Here is a 25,494-nt window from a genome sequence, read left to right as displayed (position 1 = left end):
CAATTAATCGCTTATTAATTTTACCTGTTCCTCGAGTGTTAAAACGTGTTTTATAAATACTTTTACTGATGACTTCCCGTTCAAATGGAATTCCATGGGACATACTTTGTGTACAGTCAATTTCAATTTAAGTACAACTACATTAGTTGATGAAATTGTATAATAGAGCCCAGTGGGAGAAAGTCTGCTTCTCATCTTTCATCCTCATCTCTTATAATTTAGTTCCTAAGTTACGTATCCCCTTTGGACCGCGTGGGAACAAGAGTTCAAGCCCTCTCAATTATTGTGAGAGGAGACTATGCCCGGCAGTGGGACTACAAAGGCTAACTATTATTATTATTATATTAACCCGTCACGAGCTCTAGACACACAATGTCCCTAACGATCTTTTTATTTATTATTTTTTTATTAATTTTTAACCGACTTCATGTTACACGATAACTCTATCTATAGATTACGGCATTTGTGAGCCTGGGTAAAGTATAAATGACGTTGAAATTCGAAGAAAATATTCCACCTCTAAGAATGGCAAACTAGGGGATGGATCCGATTTCACGCACTTTCCGGTAACCGATTTTAATAAAACTTGGTAAATAGATGTAATTCCACGGACTTTTGAGGTCAGTTTTTTTATGTAAAATTGTGATTTTTTTAAATCTTTTTAAGGTAGATAACAATACAATACAATAACGCACACAGTCAACATAGCCCCGCACTAGGGGAAACCCTGTGTCGTGGGTGCCATGGACACACACATAGACAACCACAAATTACACTCAAACTCACGAGATAAATAAATGTAGGCCATACAAATATTTCTCCCGGCCCGGGAATCTAACCTGGGACCTCTGCGTGGCAGTTCGGCATGGTACGGCTACGGAGGCAGTTTGAAGCAGATGAACCACAACTGCTCATTAGAGACGCCTCAATATCAAAATCGTGAAGGACACAGTGCGTTTTTAGAACGTGTGACGGGTTAAGTTCCGTATATTGTTGAATATTATGTAGCAATGCAATGACAACACCGTGAACCTGCATTCGAAGAAAGTTAACAAATCTTGGAAAATACAGGGAAATTACCACAGTTATTAACACAGAATGGACTAGAACGGCTAGAACGTGCCTTTTTTGCTCTCATATTTTTTTAAACCACCTTAAATACTGTGTCTATAAATGTGTGGCACCATAAGTTACCATTCAATACTCCTACAAACAAATTTGGCACAATTATCATCTAACGATGGCAAATAACGGTTCTTCTACTTACACCAACCATGGGAACCAAGTTGTTTGACAAAAGCTCGTTTACTGTTCTTATCTTTACTCGGTTGAGAGGTATAATCTACTATAGACAAGTAGAAGCAGGAATTCGCACCCTCTGTGTAATAAAGTAACATCATCAAAATTACAACATGAAATTAAATGAAATTAGGCAAAAACTTTGTTGCTTTAATAAATTATTTTTAAATTTGAAACTACGACCAATCAATATCAAAATTGTGTAGTATTTAAAAACTAAGAATATCTGAGTTTTGTGGACACCGGTTCTGATAGTCATCAAGTCTTAAAACACTTCAATTGTTTTTTTCCGTGCCGCCCCCCATACAAAGTTTAAATGTTTTCTAAATACTAAACACATTGACATTGATATTTTGACCACCTCGGCAACTCAGCGGTTCGTACTGTGGGCGATGCATGAAGCGGTCCCGGATACAATTTCCGGTAAGACCAATTTGGGAAACGAATGTTATTTAATTGGTTCTGCACTGGGTGTTCCGGGTACTGCCCCGAAATGAATGCTGTTCCTCTGGTATTCATGATACAGGAAATTTCCTAGTTTCGTAAAGTTTGAGATCAGGTAATTGGTGTGGTTGTCTGGCATTATTACTACTATTTATATGAACTGCCGCGGTGGCCGAACAGTTACCACGCCGGACTGCCACGCAGAGGTCCCGAGTTTGGTTCCTGAGAAATATTTGTATGACCTACATTTATTTCTCTCAAGAGTTCGGGTGTAATTTGTGATTGTCTATGTGTGTGTGTCGATGGCACTCGCAATACATGGTTTCCCTAGTTCGAGGCTATGAGAGTCTGTTATTATTATTATATCTATTTTAGACTCTCGCCTCTGTAGACATGGTCTCAAAATTACTATCAAAGATCTTATTATCTTAATTCCCTGAATAGTAGTTTCAAAATTACACAGACCCGAAGACTCAAGCCCTTTTTTACTCAACTTAAAACTCAACAGTTTTTTGTTTATTTTATCTCCTTATTTATTTAGGGGCTTTGATAATTATTGAATATGAGTTAATTAATAAAATAAGACATCACAAAAATCGAATTCCAATTTGACAATGCAAGGTCGACAACCTACTTACCAACCCGGATATTTAACAAATTAATACGAACATATAGACAAAAACACTTTCTATACAAATAGCTGTTGACCTCTCGTATAGAAATGTCGCAGGCAAGTGATTAAGACCGGACTTTACACGTTTTGCCTAACTCACATTCATCACATTTATTTGCGGTTAGCACTGTTTGTAGATGTAGTCTATTCTTTTTTGTTTCAATCTTTTTTGACAATCTCAGTGCCATAATGATTTACACTGTGAAGGATGATCAGGTCTCGCTTTCGATTCCTAATAATTCTTTCTGATCCACCGCGTGCACTGCTAACCGCTGAGTCTTTGTGACGCAAGCGAAAGTGTTTGTAGTGTGTAATTTCAGTGTTGTACTATACAATATTAAGTTCTGTATCGATTTCTGCAAGGTTCACTGTCATTATCATCATCAGGTTACGCATCCACTGCTGGACATCAACCTCCCCGTGAGCATGTTAATTCTCCCGGTCTTGTGGCGCCCGCATCCAACTGCTGCCGGCCACCTTTCCGGTTCACTGTACCACACGATTATCCTCCCACAATTTCTTCACATCAGAGCAAAAATCCCTTGTAAGCTATCGGCTTGCCCTGAGGCATTTTCTTAAAATTTGCGACAAAGAAATTTAAACAATCCAGAAGAAATTTACAGCTTAATTTTTGTTGCACATAACAATTTAATTAATAAATATACGTAAGTACCGTTACATAATTAAGTAAAGAATGCGCCTTAAGAACGAACTTAACTTAATTTCCATTCCAATCTCAACATTGCGTACGTCCTCCTTACCACATTACTAAAAAAAAAACTTCCGACAAATTAAGTTTGTCACGACCTCAATTTTATTTTTATCACACGTCGCGATATACTTTAAACATCCAAGATATAAAATAAATATGCTTAGGAATAATATTGAATGTAACAAATAATATTTAGTAGCAGTAGAGCTCCTTGTGAAAGAGTTCGTCCAGGAAATATTGCCACCTTATCTATTTCTGCCGCTAAGCAGTGGCGTGAGCATTACTGAGTTCCAGTTTTGAAGAGTAAGAGTGCTGCTGAAATTACAGCAACATGGGACTTTTCAACTATTTAGATAATTAGATCTCGATACCTAAATGGAAATAACATTCTTACAATAACAAGGTATTTATCTTGAAAGGCTATTCTAGTGTCACCGCTTCATGTTTATAAGTAATTTGGCCTTTTGAAATTAAAATTTTAGTATAGTTATTATATTTGATTTCTTCCTGTCCACCTCGTTTTTGACATTGCATAGATAACGCAAAGTAATTGAATTAAGCGGTAATAAGGAAGTCGTTACTTTGCTTTTTCTATCGTGTTCATGTAACTTGTAAGACATTTAGATTGTTTTATAACGCCATCATCACCAACACTGCTTATCGGTATTTTACAGGAGAGTATGGGATTGAATTGCACGATTTAATTCCGCCTTCACCTTTCCATAGTCGAGGGAACTAGACGTAGGCTGGGGTTTCACCCTGTGTTGTGGATATTCTAAAGATCCGCACGCGTCATTCTTCCTGGACCTTTTCAAGGCGAGAGTCTTTGGTGTGCATGCTCCATTGTAACTATCCATCAGGTGTGTTGGAGATCAAATACGCACTCATTGTACCATAAAATAATAATGTTTAGGTCATAAGTCACAGGCAGCTTTACAAAGGCTCTCTCTGTGTGTTCTACCTTCTGTGTAAAGGGGAGTTGACAGAGGAACTTTCGAATTGATGTCACCATCACATTTCGACCATCACACGTCCCACAACACGTACAGTGCAGAATACAGAGTACAATTAAACCTAAACAAGAGAGCATATTTTGTAATGCCTGAAAAATATTTCATTTTAAATTGTGTCCAAAGCTACGTCAATGAACTTCTTATCTAAATCTCGAAACCTAAGACATAGTTTCTAAAAATGACTTCCTAATAGTCTCACATTGTCTTAAAAAGGTTTGGCATAATAACCCATTGTTATTTACGATTATGTCATAGGAAACAATGACACTTTTTTAGGTTATATTATTTTGCAATTTACATTGTAAGTTATTGTGTGTACAGTTATTTAATAATAATTTATCATGTTGCGAATTAAAAAAAATAACTTTTTTTTAACTAACACGAATTTGTCGCCAAGAAGTCTACATTAATATATAATTTGACACAGTATTGTTATGATTAGTGTACAGCTAAAATAAGTGTTGCTTTTTCTTTCTGAGCCCCGACTTTTTTATTCCATTTCTTTTATTATAAATAATTTTAATTTTTTGTCATCTTTGATTACCAATTTAAGTATATTGATTTTTAAAATAGTAATGAAAAGTTATTTATTACTATTATATTTAATGTTTGATACTTGTCTAGTTAAAAAAACTTATTTAGTAGTCGTAAAATTGACGTCCTTGGAGACGGACAAAGGCAACTGAGCCATACTGCCAGATCTTAGCCTTATATTTTTCTGAATAATCCCATTTAAAAGCACAGCCAAGCCTTGGATATATCTACTATATCTTTGTAATGTTCAATAGAGTTGGGAATGCACTTTTCCTTATTTTCGCGTCAAATCGAAAAAATCAACAGTATCGTCCTCATCGAATAATTGGCATTTCGGAAACCTCTTCTAAGTTCACAATTAAGACAAATACAAAAACATTGATAAAATAATGTTAATCCGTTCTTTTTTCAATGTAAAACCACTAAAATAGAAAATATTGTGAAATAAGCGCGCGAGTCCCGCTACTTCTTTTTCCAAATTTTTTTTTTACCAAATATCATTCTTATTATTTATATTTTTTTTACTCCACGCGCATACCGTTTGAGCAAACGAATGTTATTTATTACAATAATCCGTGTCGAAATTTAAAATTCATTAAAAGAATATAGTCGTGACCTGATCGACAATAAAATGCTTCAAACACTGCTATTATATCAATCGATTGACTAGTTAATAACAATCAATGATCTAACCGACTTTCTACTTCAATTTTGTAATTGTAATCGTGAATCGAATGTAAAAGAGATTTATGAAAAGAAAACACTTAGATAATATTTATATTACTAAGTGTTTTTTTTACATAGTTAAACCTATATTAATTTACAATATTAAAGACGCTTCTTAGCATCGCAAATCGCACATTTGGTATAACAATCCCACATCTGCAAAATGGTAATTTTTGAGAAAAGAAAAATAAAATTTACGTACGAGCAGGCATTAGCGGGACGATCTCGATGAGTTTGAGAAGGAGTACTGGGAAATCGCCAAGGACAAGGAGCCGTGATAAAAGTAAACATTTTCTTGAAGTAACGTCGTTATAATCATTTTACAAAAAAAATGTAGCATTTTACGTTAGTAAAAATACTTTGCAACTCCACTAACCTGCAAAGGCTAAATAGTGCAAAAACCAGCCTCAAAAGTTTGTGGAATTACATCTATTTGCCAAGTATTATTGAAATCGGTTACCGGAAAGTGAGTGCAACTGGATTCATCCCTTTGCCAACCTTTAAAGGTAGAATATTTTCTACAAATTTAAATGGGACCAAAATACCCTTTTTCCAACAAAAAATAATCATCAAAATCGGTTCACAAATTACCGGAGTCATCGCGTAACACCCATACAAAAAAATACAGTCGAATTAACAACCTCTTCTTTTTTTAAATATATTACAAATAGCTGCGCTTGTGTTGAATATTTTTTAATGCAGCTAATTTTCCTCCCTCATCAGCAAATTTATTAATTTTTATTAAGACGGATTTCCAAAGTAACAAAGTGATTATTGAATTATCTTTATTGTAACCATTAGTTATAACTTAAAAGTATTATGCGTATTGTTGAAAGGATATGTCTTTTCAACCATACGCATAATAACTTTTAAGTCATATAAAATATAATATTCGCTCGTTGGTTTTATGTCTGTAAATAACATAATAAAATGTTCAAATGGCGTGAACCAAAGCCCTTACATCAAGTTGCAATCATCCGTCAAGAACTTTCTCTTAAACAAATAGTTATGAGAACGCAATCAATATATTAATTGCTCTCAATTTAGTACGCATAATTAGGCTAAATCTCGTTGGAACTTTTCGTAGTATCGCTTTCTCACTCTAGAATGAGAGTGAGTGTGAGAGAGAGAAAGCCATATATATTGTCTTTTATTTAAGAAGTCGCATCAAGTTCTGTGAGAACTTTGTGGTTTTGTTCACTCTTCGAGCCTCAAGGATACTCACTTTAGGAAGCGAAAGAAAACAAAAAAATCTAAGGTTGATTGTAATACATTGGCATATACCCCAAAAAAATTATTATATCTTTCAAAATTGATAAAATCAACTCAATATACAATCTATGCAGAAATTTTAAAAATAAGACAAAGAATGCAATACTGTTATCAATCATGTAATTAAAAATAGAAAATAGCATCAATCAATTATTCCAATCAAAATAATTATGAATTTAACACATAGTTATTATTAAAATTTATATGTACATTAAAAAGAGAAATTCTAAAATCGATTCACGTTTACAATCCATTTGTTATTTGTGTTTATCGATCTCCATTTTTATTCTGTGACCAGTAAGTGACAATTCCCGACTCTACACTTCACACGCTTCGTTATTTTCGGAGAGTGTCAAAATGTATAAGGATTTCACGCGAAACAATGTCAGAAAATTAAACTAATAAAGAAAAATTACAATTTTGACTCTAGGAACTTCCTACAGCTACATCATTTCATAAATAACATTAACTCGCATTGGCCACCGTATCTCATCAACATTCTTCATAATTCGTTCTATATATATACATCCCACCGATGGACACGGTTCTCGCGTAAAAATAAGGTTTTGGTTAGGTTGGACTAAGAACTTCACACGTCTTGCCGGATTCTTGTAGGAATCGCACACTCATAATCGGGACCCGTGTTCGGGAGTGACTTTTCCATGCAAGTTGAAATAAACAAATGCAATTGTCTAGTGCAATTAACTGATACAATTCATATACTAACTAACGATTCAAATCACTTTTACCGATTCAAAAAACACAATAAGTCATTATTTCCCATCCCTTTTACCGAAGTAGCCGAAAAATTAGAAAGTCTATCATCAGATCTTATTACAACGATGCGCCCGTATGTACTCACACATAAACAAACACGTTCACACATAAATAAACTTGTTTGACCTTTCATTTAAACTTGTGAAAGTACATTATAAGACTGCGGTCATAGTGCTTTTTGTTACAACATTTTGGTTACAAAATTGATATGCTACATGGCTCTATTTTATTATTTACGTTTGAATATTTCATAATTAGTGGACAGATTCTAAAAGCTTTTTAGTATTGGTTAATAGTTATGATCATTGGTAAGTGCCACGTTTACATCTTACAAGTAAATAGATACATGAATAATTGAAAGCTCTGGTATTTGTTTATTGTATATTATGTTTCTTGACAAACCCTTATTTTATTGCATCGATTTATTTGAACTTATTTTAGAAAATAAATACGGTCTTTTTCTCATAAGTTAGAACCGATACCATCTCAGGCAGTTTTGACCTTCAACAGTGTCACAAGTCAAAAATCATCCTTTTATAGGTTTTTTCAAAAGTTTTCGGCAATATTCTAATTTTTTTTATAATACCCAGTGACGAGGCAGACAGGTTGTGCGCCTAGTGATAAGCGACACACCTGTCTATAGCAGTTGCAGTGGCACTCAGAGGTTTAAATTACAAAGATTTAGTAGCAGTAGTGGTCCTTGTGAACTCTTTCACAAGGAGCACTACTTCTTCGTTCAGGGAAGTACCTTACCTATTTCTGCCGCCTTACCTATTTCTGATGCCAAGCAGTAATGTAAGCATTACTTCGTTCCAGATAAGGGTACTGGTGAAATTACAGGTACAAGCATGCCAAAAGGCTTATATGTGACTCTGAATTAGTTGAGGCGAAGCTGCAGAGCCTTAAACACCGCCGTAAAGTTGCCTGCTTGTGGATATTCTACGGGATATGTCATGGAGAGTGTGCGGTGAAATTGCATAGTTTGATTCTGCCTTCCCCTTTCCATCATCGGGGAACTAGACGTAGACTGGTGTTCCACCCCTATGTCGTGGTTATTCCCAGGATTCGCACGAAGCGTATCGCATCACACTTTTATATGGCGAGCGGGTAAAGAGTGGAATTCCCTGCCTGCGGACGTATTCCCCGAACGCTCTAACTTGGACCTTTTCAAGGCGAGAGTGAATAGGCATTATCATCACTTTCCATCAGGTGAGATAGAGGTCAAATGCGCACTTATTTTTGTTTAAAAAAATATGGGACTTGTCAACTTATGTCTTAGAGCGACAGGCGCAGTGACAGTGCCCTTAACTTGTTTGCGAAGCTCTGAGTGGCACTACACCTGTTATGGAGAGACATGTCGCTTACCACCAGCTTAAGAAACCCACCCTAAGTTTAAGAAACCTGCCTAGCCCTTCAAAACCTAAACAAAAAGGATAATTTCTTATACCCTTAAATTTTGACTGCAGAAATAGGTCAGGTGACAGTACTTCCCTAGACGAACTCTTTCACACGGAGCTCTAATGCTACTAAATAAGTAAGTTTAACGTTAAGTAAATAACAAATACGTAAAACATGTACACAATATTATGTAACCTTATGATAACCGCTATCGTGTAATGCTATAAATGGCTCCATACAACCGTGTGAAAATCGCCTTGCGTTAAAAGAATAAGAAATCTGGTTTTGTTTTAATTCTTCAAGTATATGAAACAAATCTTTCCGCTTTAAAGGTTGTCAATCACAATCTTTGAAATATGTCAAGAAAGTTTGATCTACGTGACCGTTAAATTAATTAGATCCTTGTAAACTTACCGCTTCCGCTTCCGCCTATCACCATGGCGTGGGCATAATAGGCTACGTCTCAATGGGCAAAAGCGGTTTTACATTGATCCGATCTTGAATTGTGCTAATTGCATTGATTCAGTAAAATCTAATCCAGCTGCTTAGTCGATAATTTAGTTGTTTAGCGATTAATTAGTCGGTTTGGTAATTTCTTGTTTAGTTACTTTAATCAAGGTGATTTTAATTGACATCGAAAAATTCTTAACCATTTTTTGTTTATCATACGAAACACGTTTTATACAGAAAATATATTAAATTTATTAAGAAATGGATAAGCCCTGTCGCTGTCTCGTTAGGTCCCAGTTATCTTTTACATCCTTCAATTCTGGTTTTTATTCTCACTCCTTCACTGTTCATGCGGTCAGGCTTTAGAATGCGCTTCACATTACTGTTCATGGCAGTAAATCCTTAGCAATTTTCAAAATGAGAATTAAAGAGCACTATTTATCGATTGTTCCATCCAATTTATGGGTATTATAGTACAAAATATGTATTTATCTAAATATTTATATAGTTTTAATAATTTAATGTTTTGACATTCTTTTTTTTATTGATTTTTTTTTTGTTGCGCACATTATTATAATTATTGTCTCCAGTATTTAGATCTGCAGGAAGGAATTTCTGTTAGCAATAAGCAGTGCCTTTTGTTTGTATTTTCCTTGTTACTAAATGTGTTTTTGTTTTTTCTGTACAATAAATAAATGAAAAAGTACAGAAGTCATATTTATTTATTCAATGGTTTTCCTATATTTTTTAACGAAAATACTCCACAGTTTGTTTGTTATATAAAGATCGAACAAAAGAAAAATTCCTTCGGTGTGAATGAACTCGAACCAATCAGATAAAAGTCTGTTGCCATAATGACAATGCGGCTCGAAGGACCACTTTCTGTTGGGCATTATAAAGGGAAGACACCACTTGTAATCAATTTCTATTTATACTCTAGTCAAAACTCAGATATTAGTGAGTTTGGGTGTAATTTGTGGTTGTCTATGTGTGTGTCCATGGCACCCGCGACACAGGGTTTCCCTAGTGCGGGGCTATATTGATTGTGAGCGTTATTATTATTATTATTATTACAAAATTTCAAATGCCTGATATACATCTCAGAAATTTGCAGTTTAAAGCGTAGTGCAGCACTGCAGGTGTTATGAGTACGTCTCGTAGTACGTATGTCATTGACCACAAATCGCAGGATTTCTTCGTCCGATCACTTAATTCAAGCATATAAAAAGAGTTAGGCTTGATAAGCTCTTGAATCTATCAATGTTTACAAAACAACATTGTTGGTTTTTCAATCGCCAAAGCGAAAGGCAGTTTGTTCGCCGCAGCAGAGTGTGAAAGCGTTAAAGTAACCCGTGCACAGCTGTGAGACGTTTAAGAGCTACAGCGTTAAGTACCTACTCGTGCACAATAACGGCTTCTCAAAGTTGTAAAAAGGCAAAAAACAAGTTTTCATAATATGTATTTAAAAACAAGATTAGCGGTGAAAGTACCTACCGAAGCAATTCGTTGCCTTTGCGAATTCTCAGCTTTCGGCATATGCTTTATACAATGTTAAATACAGTTATGTTCATGTATATTTTGCAAACATATAAAGTTATTTTTGAAATTGATACTATTAACCGAGGCCGTGACAATGGGTTCTATAAAGACCCCTGAAACGTTTTATTTGAAGAAACAAATATACGCTATTTGCATGGCTAGCGCGACTTACGCGAGAGCAACAAAAAGCGCGAGATGCAGTATTCTCGCATAGAGATCGCTCTCCCGCAAGTCGCGCCCTGTCGTGCTAGCCCTATTGGATAAAAAAAAATAGCTTCATTCCCATCGTGTAGACATCGCGAAAATCACTGCGCTAACTTCCCTGAGAAGAACGAGCAAGAAACTCTAGAGATTGCTCTTTTCAAATAAACTTAAATGCTGTGGAATACGCTTTGAATCATAAGGGCTCATTTATTCGAAATGAATTTCACCGCGCTCACCCCGCTCGGCCGCCGCGCGGTCGAAAAGCGGAGCCCGCGTTGCGACCGATCAACGACGCGTGCCTCTAACTGTCATGGCAAAATGCCTGGAGGGCGAGACTGGCTTGGAATTTGGTCTACGCGCGGTTGTATTATTCAGAAGAATTTAAATGTTGTTTTTGAATTGAATGAATTTAAGAACTTTTGCCTCGTGTAACTGGGCGATAATTGTGTGGAATCTAGACTCATGTTGTCTTTCCAGACATCTTTATCTAACACATACTCTTCAATTTTGTAATATGGCTTTTCAATCAAAATACTTTCAATGTAAGTTAAAAACTTAGGAAATTATAATCTTAACATATGCTCCATAATCTTATTGTAAAAACGTGTACAGTTCCTCGTAAAAGAATCGTTTACCTTAGTTAAACGAAATCGTACCATGAGTTCGGACTTGGTTCTTAGGTAAATATTCTGGATATCTTCTTTCTTAACGAAACTATGTATATGTATATATTTTTACGGGCATACAAAATATTTGAGTAAATGTACTGTGATGCCACAACAAGGTATCCCTAACATAAAGTCAATTTATAAATACATACACTTCACACCTTTTTCTAGCCTAGGTGAGGTTAGAGATCATAGCCTTCCACTTCCTACGACCGACTCTGACACTTTCTTTCGTCATACCTATATGAATCTGGTGACACTATACATATACAAAAAATTTTGCCTACGATAGCTCTTGGAGAGCTACGAGTAAGGAGGTCTCACAAGCAAAAGGAAAAGGAGACCTTGCTAACCTTCAGATCCAAATGTCCAAGAGCTAGACATTCACACTGCTGCTTCATATTTACATGCAGGCCGGCCACTAATCACGCCAGCATGAAACCCTCGGCTTTTTTTATATGTAAATCAATATATAAATATAATATATATATATAAATAAATTTGAATATGCAAAACCGCTCTAAGCCATAATCAACGTTTTGCAAACGACTGGACAAACTGTGATGCAATTCATTTACCCAACATACGGAATGCGGGGTTCCGATCGATTGGTCTGGCGGAATCGTGATTTAGTAATTTAATATTTGAAATCTCTTTCTAATATGTAAATTATAGGATATTTTGTACTATAACTATCATTCGCTGTTCTACGGCTTCAACATTCAAAATTCCATTCACTGCATTGCAATACCTAATCAGCTATTTCCCAACGATATATGTGTACTAGCGTACTAGATGTGGCGTACCATACACGTGTTGTGTTTCACTCCACTGTATTTTTTCTTTTACTTAATTCATTTTTCTTTTTAGTGATATAATAATTATAAATAGTTAGTAAGCGGAAGCCTGTGGGTCAAAGCAAAATGAAATATAAATTGACGTCCCCTACCTTTTTTTTATTCTAAGAGACTGGACGAACTAGTCATGCGTATCTATAACAGTTGCAGTGCCACTCAGAGCCTTAAAATGGCAAAGATCTGAGGGGCACTGCCACTGCGCCCGTCAGCCTGAGACGTAAGTTAAAGTCCCAAGTGCCTGTAATTTCACCAGCACCTTAGCGTTCAAAACCGGAGCACAGTAACGCTGACATTACTACTTGGCGGCAGAGATAGGTAAGGTGGCCGCACCCTGGATGAACTCTTTCAAAGGAGCTCTACTGCTACCAAAATCTTTGGATTCATGCAGCAGATATGAATCCAGCTTTCCGGCTTCGCTCGGGCCATATCCAGTTAAACAGTGTCTACAGTAAGACAACGTCTCCCAACTGCTCTATTTGTAACAACAGGGAGAACGTATGAGCACGTCCGCGTGGAGGGCGTTCTGAATGAGGCTGAGAGGCTCCAGCTGGGCATCAAATTCAAGTTGCCAATACTAAGTGTGGGTTTGTGTAACAGCATACTGGCTAACCCTTCATCCAAAGTCGCCAGAGCGTTGTACCGCATGATACAAAAATGTATAATATGTAGCATGTTGTACCGCATGATACAAAAATGTATAATATGTAGCAGAGGCGAGATGTGAAAATTCTCGTTTGTAAAACCAGAGCAAAACAAAAACACTTTCCTTAAAAAAAGTGGCGCTTTGGCGACACTTAAACACAATCTATTAGCACACAAGGCTCTAGTATACATCATTTCACTAGTTAACTTATTCTACACATAATATTTAACACAAAATATAGTATTTGGTAAGAATGAAACTATTTTTCCGGATTTAAATCGCGTATATTTGTTTTTTCAAACAAACCGACGTTTCGGGCCCTTTACAGGTCCCATGGTCACGGTTGACTGAGGTGGTACAGTCTTCAACCAGTTATGTCTAATATTGATGCAAACCACGCATCAATATTAGACATAATGCAATACGTGGAAAATTTTAGGCAAGCCGGTGAAAATTGAGTTATATGGAAGCCTTGCCGCTGATATGTAGATAATTATCAGTATTTATGTATTGATTTGTACGTAGTGTGTTTGAGTGGTGCTAAGTTCTTATGGGTGTGGCATATTCTATTAAGAATAATCCCTGAAATATATAAAGAAAAAAATGAATATATTGTGCAACTAATACCGACTTTGGCATGGGTTTTACGTTAATTCCCCAACCATGGATAAATATCATTGGTAAACACTCAATATTATCTGCCTGGCTAGCTCATGCCTGTTGATTTATTGACATTCTTCCGGGACCCTAAAACTATCGCATCGAGTCTTCATGTAGTCGTTCGTAAAGTCGAGTCATAGAAAATTCAAGACCGCAATCTAAGGCATGTTGCTCGTCAGGCGGACAACGTGTTCCCTTTCAGTAGTTAAATAAAATATACGTGGTTCATAACCAAAAAAACACTTTCATTTCCAACTGACTACTTTTACCTAAAAATCTAAAAGCTTAACCCCGCAGAGCTGGGCCAAACAATATTACTCACACGTAATTTAAATAACAAAAAATGTCTTAGCATAAAAAATATGCCATTATTATATTTATATCGCCACCAATCAACTAACATAAAAGAGACAAATCGTAAAAATAACCATTGACAGAACATCTATGTTACAGTATAGAAACAATCATTGACTTTTCTTAAAATAACCGCAATTGGTTTACTTTTGAACTTAGGTAACCTAATCATTATACATTAATTGCTTGCCGCAGTTATTAAGACCCACGACATTTAACAACAGTAATGTTCGCCGGATCTTGAATCTGAGTCCGTGGCCCCGGCCGACAGTACCTTAGTCGGGAAATACCACCTTTCCCATTTAACAATTCAAAATTTACCTTTAGGCCTTGGGAAAGCGAAAGTCTAAAACAGATATCCGAAATAACAATATTAGGTACCACGAAGTTAAAAACATAATGGTAAAAAGTCGTGGGAACGCAAATCGAACCCAATTTAACTTAAATGTTAATTACTTTTTCGTTATTAGCAAAAAAAGGGCAAGAAATACATTTGGATGTTATACAGAATTATCAAATTCTGAAATATTGGGCAAGATTATTATTTTAACAACTGTATGGCAATTAAAATCGTCGATGTGTAGAGTGTAACATTTCTTAAAATTAAGACTAAAACGCAACTTACTAAAAAGGTAAGTTCTAATTTTTAAGATATAGTTTTCTGTGATATTTCTTATTATTTATCACGTTGAAAAACTACGTTATAATCTACGTCTCCGTTACACGGACAAACTTCTGGAATATGTTGGAATTTATGTTTGCAATATGTAAAATACAGCAACGTGATGAGGTACAATGATCTCCAATTGTCTCACAGATACTGAATAATAAGACATTTCGGAAAATGACGGAATTTCCGTTTCTAGCTGCGACATGGCGACCGCACAGGCGTGTGCGCTGCTAAAGTCCATTTACTAGTGACCCAGTGAAGTACAGGTTTCGATATAAGGCTGGGGCGAGGCTCTAGTGTAAACGGAAGAATGTAATAGATGTGTGGAAAGTTGTGTTTGTATGTGAAGCGGATTCTAATTTTCTTATTAATATAGTATTTTGTGCAATAATGTCCTAGAATCTAGATCCTTCTAGACAAGAATATTTGCGATACTTACAACGTAGAACCACGTTCATGTTTTGCATAAACAAGGACATGAATAGCAATTTCGATAATGGTAAACATTGTTTTAAAAAATACTTTACTAAGAAGTAAGTAAGAAGTAAGTAGGGATTCCTATGCAGATTACACCTGGCTGAATGGGCTGTATGCGACATCAGTTCCATGAATTGAAGGGGGAGATAAAGCACAATAAAATACAGGAGATACGATGGAATGCTTTTCTAATATCAAAGATGCTTTCTTAGTATCAAAAATGTCTATAAGCTGCGGAACCACGCTATGGTGGATTAATGCATACCTACATCCAGCAAGTCAGAAACAACATTTTGTCGGCACTTTAATAAGTATTGCTTAGATATTGTAGTAAATGAGTGACTTCTACAATGTCCAGGATCATCGAGTTAGCAAACGCGCAATTTAATTTTTATACCATATCATAATGATCTAAACATTTAAACTACCAAAAAAAATACACATTTGACTACAGTGAAACTTATATTAATAACCAAAAGTTGTACTGAAAAGTTGCACATTGGGGGAAGCCTATGTCCAGCAGTGGACTGCGATAGGCTGATGATGATGATGATGATGATGATGATGATGATGATGATGATGATGTACTGAAAATTGTTACTGAAATTAATTTAACTGTATTTTGAATTCAACGACATAATATTGATTTTCGTATTAACCTTAACATACGATTCTCATCTTTGACTTTGTAGATTTTATGATAAGTTTCAACGATCATTTTTACATTGCTATACGTAACGTACGTTATTTCACGTACTTCATATTTTTTCGTACCATTCTACTTCAGAATAAAAATTATCGTCGCTTACCACCTAAACTAGAGCCCCACCCAAAAATGAGAGGCGGCCCATTTGAGAGCGACTTGAATTAAAGAGCAGTTTAACGCATGGTAATAATAACGGCGGAATGTAGGTGTTATTATCTCTAAAGGGTTTTATAGACAATTTAACTTTGGCGAAACACCTGTGTGACTACTTAGTAAAGAATCTTCTACAAAGTAGTCATAGTTGCAAAGTATAAAGATAAATAAGTACTTGTGCTGTAGACATTTTCAAAGACAGTTTAAGGGCTATCTCAAATAATGAATTGATCATTGTATTGACTGTATCAACAAATACGTTACACTGATTGGCACAGTTCTCATTTATGACAAAAATCATAAGCCAAATTGTAGCAAGCTGACAATATTTAAAAGAAATAACAATATGATGAAATCAGATCAATTAACAAATAACAGAATTTCGCAATACCTTGCCGTTTAATGTAGGTACTTAATGAGTAACGCCGTCATAATGATCCGTTAATGCGTGTACGCAACTAAATCAAGTTTACACAAAGATATTGTGATGCAATGTAATGTAGTTCGACCGGTGTTGCATAATCTATGGACATTAATTTAAGTTCAATAAATCACCATAGGTAATGGCATATTGACTTTTCACATCATTGTCACATACGTCCAGTGTTACCAGATGTTAAACTGTAATATAACCATATCTTACATTTTTCGTAAATTTTGACCCTCTCGCGAAATATGTAAGTAACTTTTGTCTATAAAACAATTTTCGTGACATTAAACGAAATTGTAAATAGTTTACGAATGCACCCAAATTAAACAACAAAGTAAAACAGAGATGGCGGAAAACGAAATGAAATCTACCTATTATTGGTCAAAGCTTGATTTTTCTGAATCGTATCATCTTTTTATCGTAGCTGTAAAGATACCAGACTTTGTGAAGAAATAGATTTCTCACAAATGGCGCTACGGCAAAAAGACGTTTGTTCGTTCCGCGGCTTAGTTGGCATAGCGCCTAACGCGGTTTGCTAGAAGAGGGCGGTTTGGAATCTTTTCTAAGTGAGTCGGGATCGTTTCAATATTTGTCGTAACACAAAATTATAACAAACTAGTGGAATAATTTCACAAAAAATAATTGAATATCGTGGTGGTGAAAGATCCTGACATTCAGTAAACTCAACTACATTTTGTAAGATTTAGGTACAATATCGTTAATACTTGGATGAAAATGTAACTCTTGAGGCAAAATTGTAATAAAATAACTTTTTAGGTAAAGAAATTTAACTTTTGACTCGAGAGTTCTGGTAACACAGCCCTCTACATCGGTATATTGAGTATGACGACATGGTGATCAATTGCACAGAAAAAGTTTTAAGTCGCCTTTCTCTCTAGTATGTGTCTTATTTGACATGTGTCAATTCACACCCCACGGCATATGTCGTCTCTAAAAAGAGGCTTTTCTTTGGTCTCTATTCTCTCACCCAAAAATTTATCATATTCGATGTAAATTTCTACATATAAATATTGTTCGTATATTAACACTATATTTGTACTCATACTAACTCTGTCTGTAACTCTTTCTGTTCCCGTTAGTTAGTAAAACGATGATTTTAAAATGAATTTCATGAAGGGAGAGTACTTTAGTGTCGATTTGGGCATACGTAAAATATAATCGTTATTCTAGTACAGAGTCAAATTTTGAGTACTCGGAAGTATGTTGTTGATTTCTTTTTCCTTAGAAAATGGGTACTTTCTTCAGGATAAAGTTTCACTTGTACTGATCATCGCTAGAAGCTTAGTTCAAAATCATATTGTTCTGCAATAATGCGTTATTGTATAAAGGCAACAAGTAGCAGTAGAGCTCGCTATGAAAGAGTTCGTCCAGGGAAGGGTTGCTGATGAAATTACATATGGGACTTGTCAACTTATGTCTCAGGGTAACAAAGTAGCAGTGCCCCTCAGATCTTTGCGATTTAAAGCTCTGAGTGGCACTGCAAATTCTACGGACAGGCTTGTCGTTTACCGCCAGATGCACGACTTGTTTGTCCCGTGGCATAGTAAAAACTTGCTTGAGTTAATTATTCAAAATTTATGACACATATGTATTAAGCTTACAATTCCGTTCCGTTCAGCCACGGGTTTGTGCACCGTCTCTACCATTCCAGTTAATAAAACAAAATAAAACGAACGTAAATGAACAACCCAAAAGATCAAGCAACTAATAGTCATCTGCGAAAGGTCGCAATCTGTGATACATCAACCTATTGCATTGGTTACTTGCGCAAGCGCAACGGTCATCTAAATGCCATGCAATCTTTGTGTGTAAACGTCTGGTAAATGTATGTTTATTTGCTTACATTTTTGGATAACTTTTTTTCTCTTTTTACAGGTGTTTTAGTTTTTGTTTTGCTAAGATAAGGCCACATCTGCGAAATGACAACTTTTCAGGAGAAAAGTTCAAAAATACAATGAACGAAATTAGTCAATAACTTTTTTATGCTTAAATATGGAAGTTATAAAATTGCACATATATGTAATTTGTTTCATGTACTTACTTACTTCGGTGGCGCAGTGACCCAAAGTGGGTCTTGGCCTCCGACATCAGATTCTGCCATGCCATGCTGGTCCTGCGGTTCCAGCCACTAGCACCGATGTCCTTGAGATATATCTGGACTTCATCGGTACCTGCTACGTCTGACCGGTAGGCGTCCTTTTCCATCTTCTCCCATTCTCTCCACGTGTCCGAGCCAGCGGAATCTCGCAGCTTTAGGTTTATTTGTTTCATATAGTTCGTATTATTTTTCTTGTGCTAAGAGCAGTTTTGACACCATAATCAGATGTGGCACAAAAATAAGTAAAATAATATATGGTATAATAAATACCATACAAATTACAGGGAGCCCAGAGAGCATTAGAAAAGAAACTGGAGGGAATTATACTCAAAGACAAATCAAATACGTAACTCAGACAAGAAAGCAGAGTCGCAGGTGTCACCAAACGCGTACCGAATCTTAAGTGGCGGTGGGTGGGTCACGTTGCTCGAAAGCTTGGCTCCTGGTGTAAAGCGGCCCTCGAATGGCGACCTTGGGGTGAAAAACGCCCTATAAGGAGACAGCAAATGCGTTGGAAGGATGACATAAAGAGAAGTGGCAGATACTAAAGGAGGCCTACACCGATATGGTTGAGAACGGCTAGAAAGAAGAAGAGAAATAGCATACATAATTTTACTTACTTTTAGAAGATTTTTAATGTATAGTTTCCCCAAAGTTCTGTTTTTTCTAATTTTATAAAAGTTCATTTTTTAAATACGATATTTCACTAAATCTATTTCATTTCAATGTTGTGAACAAATGTCATCTGTTCCAAGTTAAAGAGTGTTGTAGTATAAAATTAGTATTCAGTACCGTACATGGTTAACTGGAGCTGTTATAGGGTCCTAATAAATAAATGCCAAGGGTACGAATTCTGTTTTTAATATGTTACGTTTCGAAGTAGAATATGTTCAAGAGTACTCGAGAGGGGATAAAAAATAATACGAGTGGAGGAAATATAGCAGGAACGCAATAAGAGGAATTAGAGGAAAAGGGAAGAGGTAATCTCTGCAGGTAGGCGTACTATGATATCCTATTGGTAAACAGGCGTGATAGTTTTTTTTAATGGTACCAGGTGATGGAAAGAATACGTCGTGTATCTTGTAGTAAGCGACACGCCAGTCTATAAGTTTCAGTGCCATTAAAAGTTTTAAATCGCTAAGATCTGAAGGACACTGCCCTGCGCCCATCACCGTGAGGAATAAGTTGACTACTCCCATATACCTATAATTTCACCAGCTCACCGCATGAGCGTTACTGCTTGGCAGCAGAAATAGGTAAGCTTAATATCTAATTAAATCAATGAAATATCACAATACAATTTTGATATTGTAACCACATGATTGAGTGAGTAGTGCCATTGTCACCAAACCTCCAAGCCTCGAATAATGTACAACTTTTTTACTGCAATTATTCAGCTTTATTGTACAAGTGAAAATGTTAAACAATTTAAATGCGTGGATGTATAACTTGTACGAGTTAAAAGCTTTCTCCCATCATCAACATTAATATAATAAGCACATATCACTACCATTAAAAATCATTGTCATTATACATAAAACCATTAATTTTATTCTATCGTTGTGTTCATTAACGGCAAGTCATCCGTACGTCTGTATGTCAAAGTGTTTGTGCTACTTTGGAATAACTGTTTTGGATACTACTTAGTTATATTATTATGTATGCGGTAGACATTCATAGTGGCTGCTAATACAATGCAACAGTCGTGGAATATATACGGTGTTAATTTAATTGCGTTACGTGTGCAAGCCAGTCGACCTCAGAGATTTTTCTCAGAGTTATTTCGATGGAGTTTAGTTTTTAATTTTAATTTTGACAATTTAACTTTTTATTTTTACAAATATAATGCTTGTTAAGTAAAAGAAAAACTTAAATAACATTTTACATACACAAATTACATTTAAATAAATATAATAATAATGAAAGAAGGATAAAAAAAATTAAACATACTTAGCAACAATATTTAATATTCAAGAACCCCGAATGATAAATATAGGGGGGTGGTAGGAGGGCCAAAAAAGTTGATTATGATAATTCATTTAACTAAATTAATAAATAGTAAAATTAAATGTTTAGTTTAACTTGTTTTGTATTTAACTTATTTGACGCTTTCTGTCTAGTGACTCCAATAAAAATATCTACAAAATATCATTATTTTACTTATAATCAATCCATGTGGTACTTCCTTAAAAACTTTTGTTTCGGTTCAACGTAGCTTTATGAAAAATAGCGTAACTAATTAGTAATCATTACTTAATTGCAGTTAATTGAACTAACGATTAAACCATGAATTTAAAATTAAATTTCTTGCTTAGTAAATATACGTCATTGACATTTTTAAGTTATGACGGGCACAACTAGAGATATGACGACTTCGGTGGCCAAACGCTTAGTACTGTGGGCTCTCGATGCGGTCCAGGTTTCGATTACCAATAAGACCATTTTGGGAAACTAATTTTTTTAAATTGGTTCTGGTCTGGATGTTCTAAGCAATGCGTCCGGATTACTCATAGCACACCAACTACTTCATTTGAGACCAGGTAGTTGATGTGCTTGTCTGGCATATTAGTTTAGTACATATGTGTAAATAAACAAATAGTATTTTAATATATTGTTGTATTTTATTTTATGTATGTTAGTCCTTAAGGTATATACTACATATATGAATCATGTTGCCTGAATTAAATAAATAAATAAATAAAATTTTATACAAAGTATTAAAATTATTTCTTGAAAATTGGTACGTAACGTTATTTAAAAATAACGACAACTAATGTTGCAATCTGTACATATATGTGATACGGAATGTACATCCCTAGGAGACTCGTCTACAGCAGTTTATAATAATAATGTTCCAGAAAACCACAACAATTACCCGGTCTCAAACTTGAGACCAGCGGATATATTCCGAAACTCTATGAAAACCAAGAATAGTTAATTGGTCCTACCGCGTTATGTCACCTACATCATCAAAATGAATATATAAAGACATATGTATATATATTGATAAATGAAATGTGCTAACCTTTTTAGGTTACCTATTTAGTTAGGAAGAAATATATTAACAGCTTACAATAAATTGATAAGACACTCCTAACACTCGTGCCACCAGGCAAGAGTTCGTCCAAAGACATACCACCTTACCTATTTCTGCCGCCAAGCAATAATATAACTATTACTGCGTTCCGATTTCGAAGGGTAAGGGTGCTGGTGAAATTACAGACATATGGGACTTGTCGACTCATGTCTCAGGGTGACAGACGCAGTGACAGTGCCCCTAATGATCTTTGTGATTTAAAGCTCTGAGTGGCACTGCAACTGCTATGGATAGGCCAGGCGCTTACCACCAAGCGCATGAATTGTTCCGTCACTTGGTATTATAAAAAAAAGACACGCCTGCCTCTAACAATTGCAGTGCCACTCAAATCTTTAAATCGCAAAGATTTGAAAGGCACTATCAAATCGCCCGTCAAACGTAAGTTGACTAGTCTCATGTGCATGTAATTTTACCAGCACCTTTACCCTTCAAAACCGGAACACAGTAATGTGCACGTTACCGCTTGGCGACAGAAATAGGAAAAGTAGCAGTACTTCTCTGGACGATTTCTTTCACAAGTACATAAGGCACTTTCTTTATATTTATATAAAGATTATTGTTGCTTAAAGTCTCTAGAAGCTTCGATACTAAAATCTTAATGTCCTTGAACTATACAGAGAAAAGCCTATCACACCAATACATAATGTACATAAAATTATGCAAAATTTATTGTATTGAATATGCAATATTCCGCGTATTTCAATTATCCGAAGATGGTTTATGTGTAAATAGGTACATAATAAAAATTTTATATCTTTTTTATTGCATTTTGTTAAGTCGATTTTTCAAACCTTGAATATGGAGAGATAAATTCGTAATTATATTATTATTATAATACATTTATAGGCAACAATATTGCAAAATATATATATTTTTGACATAATTAAATACCATCCTCGTCCTACTTTTCTATGACGATTTCTTGCCCACCATTCGGCCAAAGATGTGAGGGGCCCTGCGCCCGTCACCCTGAAACATAAGTTGACAAGTCCCATGTGCCTGTAATTTCACCAGCACCCTTACCCTTCAAAATCGGAACACAGTAATGCTGACATTACTACTTGGCAGCAGTAATAGGTAAGGTGGCAGTACTATCCTGGAAGAACTCTTTCACGAGGAGTTAAGTTCGTCATCCGATCTCCTATGTCCTGAACGTTAGTTCGTCTTCGTATTGCTGAATTCGGAACTCAATCAATCCATGGCTCTTTGTACAAATCTCATTGTGTACATAACCTTCCGTAAGTCATAACGGGCAAGACATATTGGTTGAATAAGTGGTCGTTATATAGTAAAGGATTATTGCAGAGTCAAGAATTATATTTTAATAACTTAATCTGTATCTTTAAGTAGCAGTAGACCTATTTCCGCCGCCAAGCAGTAACGTTAGCATTACTGCGTTCGGGTTTTGAAGGATAAGGGTGCTGTTGAAATTACAGACACACGGGTCTTGTCAACTTATGTGTCAGGGTGTCGGGCGCAGTGGCAGTGGTTCTCAGATCTTTGCGATTTAAAGCTTCGAGTGGCACTGAAATTGTTATAAACAGGCGTGTAGCTTGCTATCAGGTGCACGACTTGTTCATCCCTTCACTTGATATTGTAAAAAAAACTCTGTTGAACGTCCGTCCGTTCTGGGCACGATGTGTTTTTCTAGGCATTAATTTCGAGTCAATTGTTCTTTTACTTTCTTTCTGTTGTAGAAATAACTGAATGAAAACTCTTCTATACAATAGACATAATGAACTTATTATAAAGGCAATAAAGGTGTATATAGTTTTTTAACAGACAATGACATAACGAGTTTCAGCTTCATATCGAGTTCAATTTATTTCGAAAGTACGTGTTGCTTTCCAAAAATAGTAGTTATGAAATAACTTACGTTTATTAAACCTACTTATGTCTATGTACTTTGCATTTATGAAGCACGCTATATCTTTTTAGATATAAGTGTTATGAGGTCAAATAACTTGACACATTCTGCCTTTACAAGACTTTGTAATTTTAAATAATCGAGAGCAATTTTAGTTATTAATACGAATTTTATTGTTTTTACTAGTTGTTTGGAAATACTATCACCATCTACAATATGGTCTCACTTTTTTGTTGCTCTTTGTATTTGGATAAAGATATTTTCCGGAAAGTGATAAAAAAAAGATTTTTCTTTAGCAAGCGTACGTAAGTGCAATAACTTTCAGTATTCTTTAGGCATTTTATGTAAACGATTTAACGGTTTACAATTTCAATTTTAAAAACGTATATATTTGAACAACTTCACATTATATACGGTATTTTGACATATTCAGTTCAACGCTACGTTGGTATTATAAAAAAAGATACACGTAGACAAAAATCTCTAAAATGTGCGATCGTTTCCGAGCGCGTTGATATCTTTTGTACTACAATTAAACTCATGGTTGAACATTTGAAAATATGAACTTGCGACAGATTTAACTTATCAATACAACGAAGTTATATTTAAGTAACTGTTTTCGTCATAAAAAAATTCGTTAAAGTTCAGTTTAAGAATTCTGACTTATTTTTTTCATATTAACATCACTAAAAGTTTAAACGGCAATCAATGTATGCAAAAAACAGGACGTAAAGGTGAAATGAAATATTTCTAAAAATACACAAGTAAACTGGTGACCTTTAAGTCAAATGTCGACATTTACAAGCTGAAAAAATGTAACTTACCTTGACATGTAACTAAACTGATACACAGAAGTGCGCACACGCACCACCGGACAAAGTTCCTCGATCCTTGCATTTTGGCACTACCACTATACAATCTGGGTTGCAGCATTTCACTTTTTGCACTTCAATATTTCATTATTTAAAAATAACGTAACGAAAGTTTACAGCTTCTGACGACACAATTTCAAAAATAATTAACACGCACTTTGTTTTTGGTCAAAAATTTCCAATTCAGAATTTATTCTTTTTTTGACATTTCGTGTCGTTGTTTCTAGCCAGTAGTGGTATTCGATATTCGAAAGGTCCGCGGTGCGGCGCAAGCGGTTCTCGACTGAGACGGGTCGGCGCACACGCACCGCTACCGAACGCATTTTCTCTCTCACCGTGTTTGCCGCCTTGGGACAGATGTTGGCAACCTTCTCAATGCTTTTCCGGGTTTCCGTATTACTATTTTGGGCCATATGAATGGTTGGTTTTAAATTTTGAGTTTTAATTGAAATTTTAATTGTGTAAAATAATATTACTTATTTAATGAGGTCGACGATTCGAGTCCCATTTGAGGCACGAATTTACTACTGTTTAAATAGTACTATCTACTAAATGTTTAAGTTACGTACAATTGTGAATGTTTAATACCACTCACTGACGGTGAAGGAAAACATCGTAATGAAACCTGCATATCGAAGAAACTTCACAACCCTTGTACAACTTGAGAAGTGTCCACCCCTCAAAGGGCCAGTGTGGCGGACTATGGGCGACCCATGCCCGGTAGTGTAACATATAATGGATCGACGATGATATAAAAATTATTAAGGTAGGTGTGCGTTCATTTTGTTAAATATTAATAATACATATTTCGTCTTTTCTTTACCTCATACACACACACACACACACACACGCGTGCGCACACACACACACACACACACAC

General features: G+C 35.5%; 1 protein-coding gene across 1 annotated transcript in view; it reads right to left on the bottom strand.

Annotated features, from left to right (window-relative positions):
* The window catches only part of LOC113228280, a 156,425-nt gene extending 131,546 nt beyond the window's left edge, over positions 1 to 24,879 (bottom strand). Inside the window, exon 1 of the mRNA XM_026461545.1 lies at positions 24,567 to 24,879. Coding sequence (XP_026317330.1) covers positions 24,567 to 24,675 — 109 coding nt within the window. The 5' untranslated portion in view covers positions 24,676 to 24,879. The remainder of the gene's footprint in view (positions 1 to 24,566) is intronic.
* Between the last annotated feature and the right edge of the window lie 615 nt (positions 24,880 to 25,494).

The sequence above is a fragment of the Hyposmocoma kahamanoa genome, unplaced genomic scaffold (assembly GCF_003589595.1).
Source record: "Hyposmocoma kahamanoa isolate Upper Pololo Valley unplaced genomic scaffold, ASM358959v1 224, whole genome shotgun sequence".
NCBI lineage: Eukaryota > Metazoa > Arthropoda > Insecta > Lepidoptera > Cosmopterigidae > Hyposmocoma > Hyposmocoma kahamanoa.
Note: the sequence above shows the minus strand (reverse complement) of the source record. Positions and strands in the feature narration are given on the sequence as shown.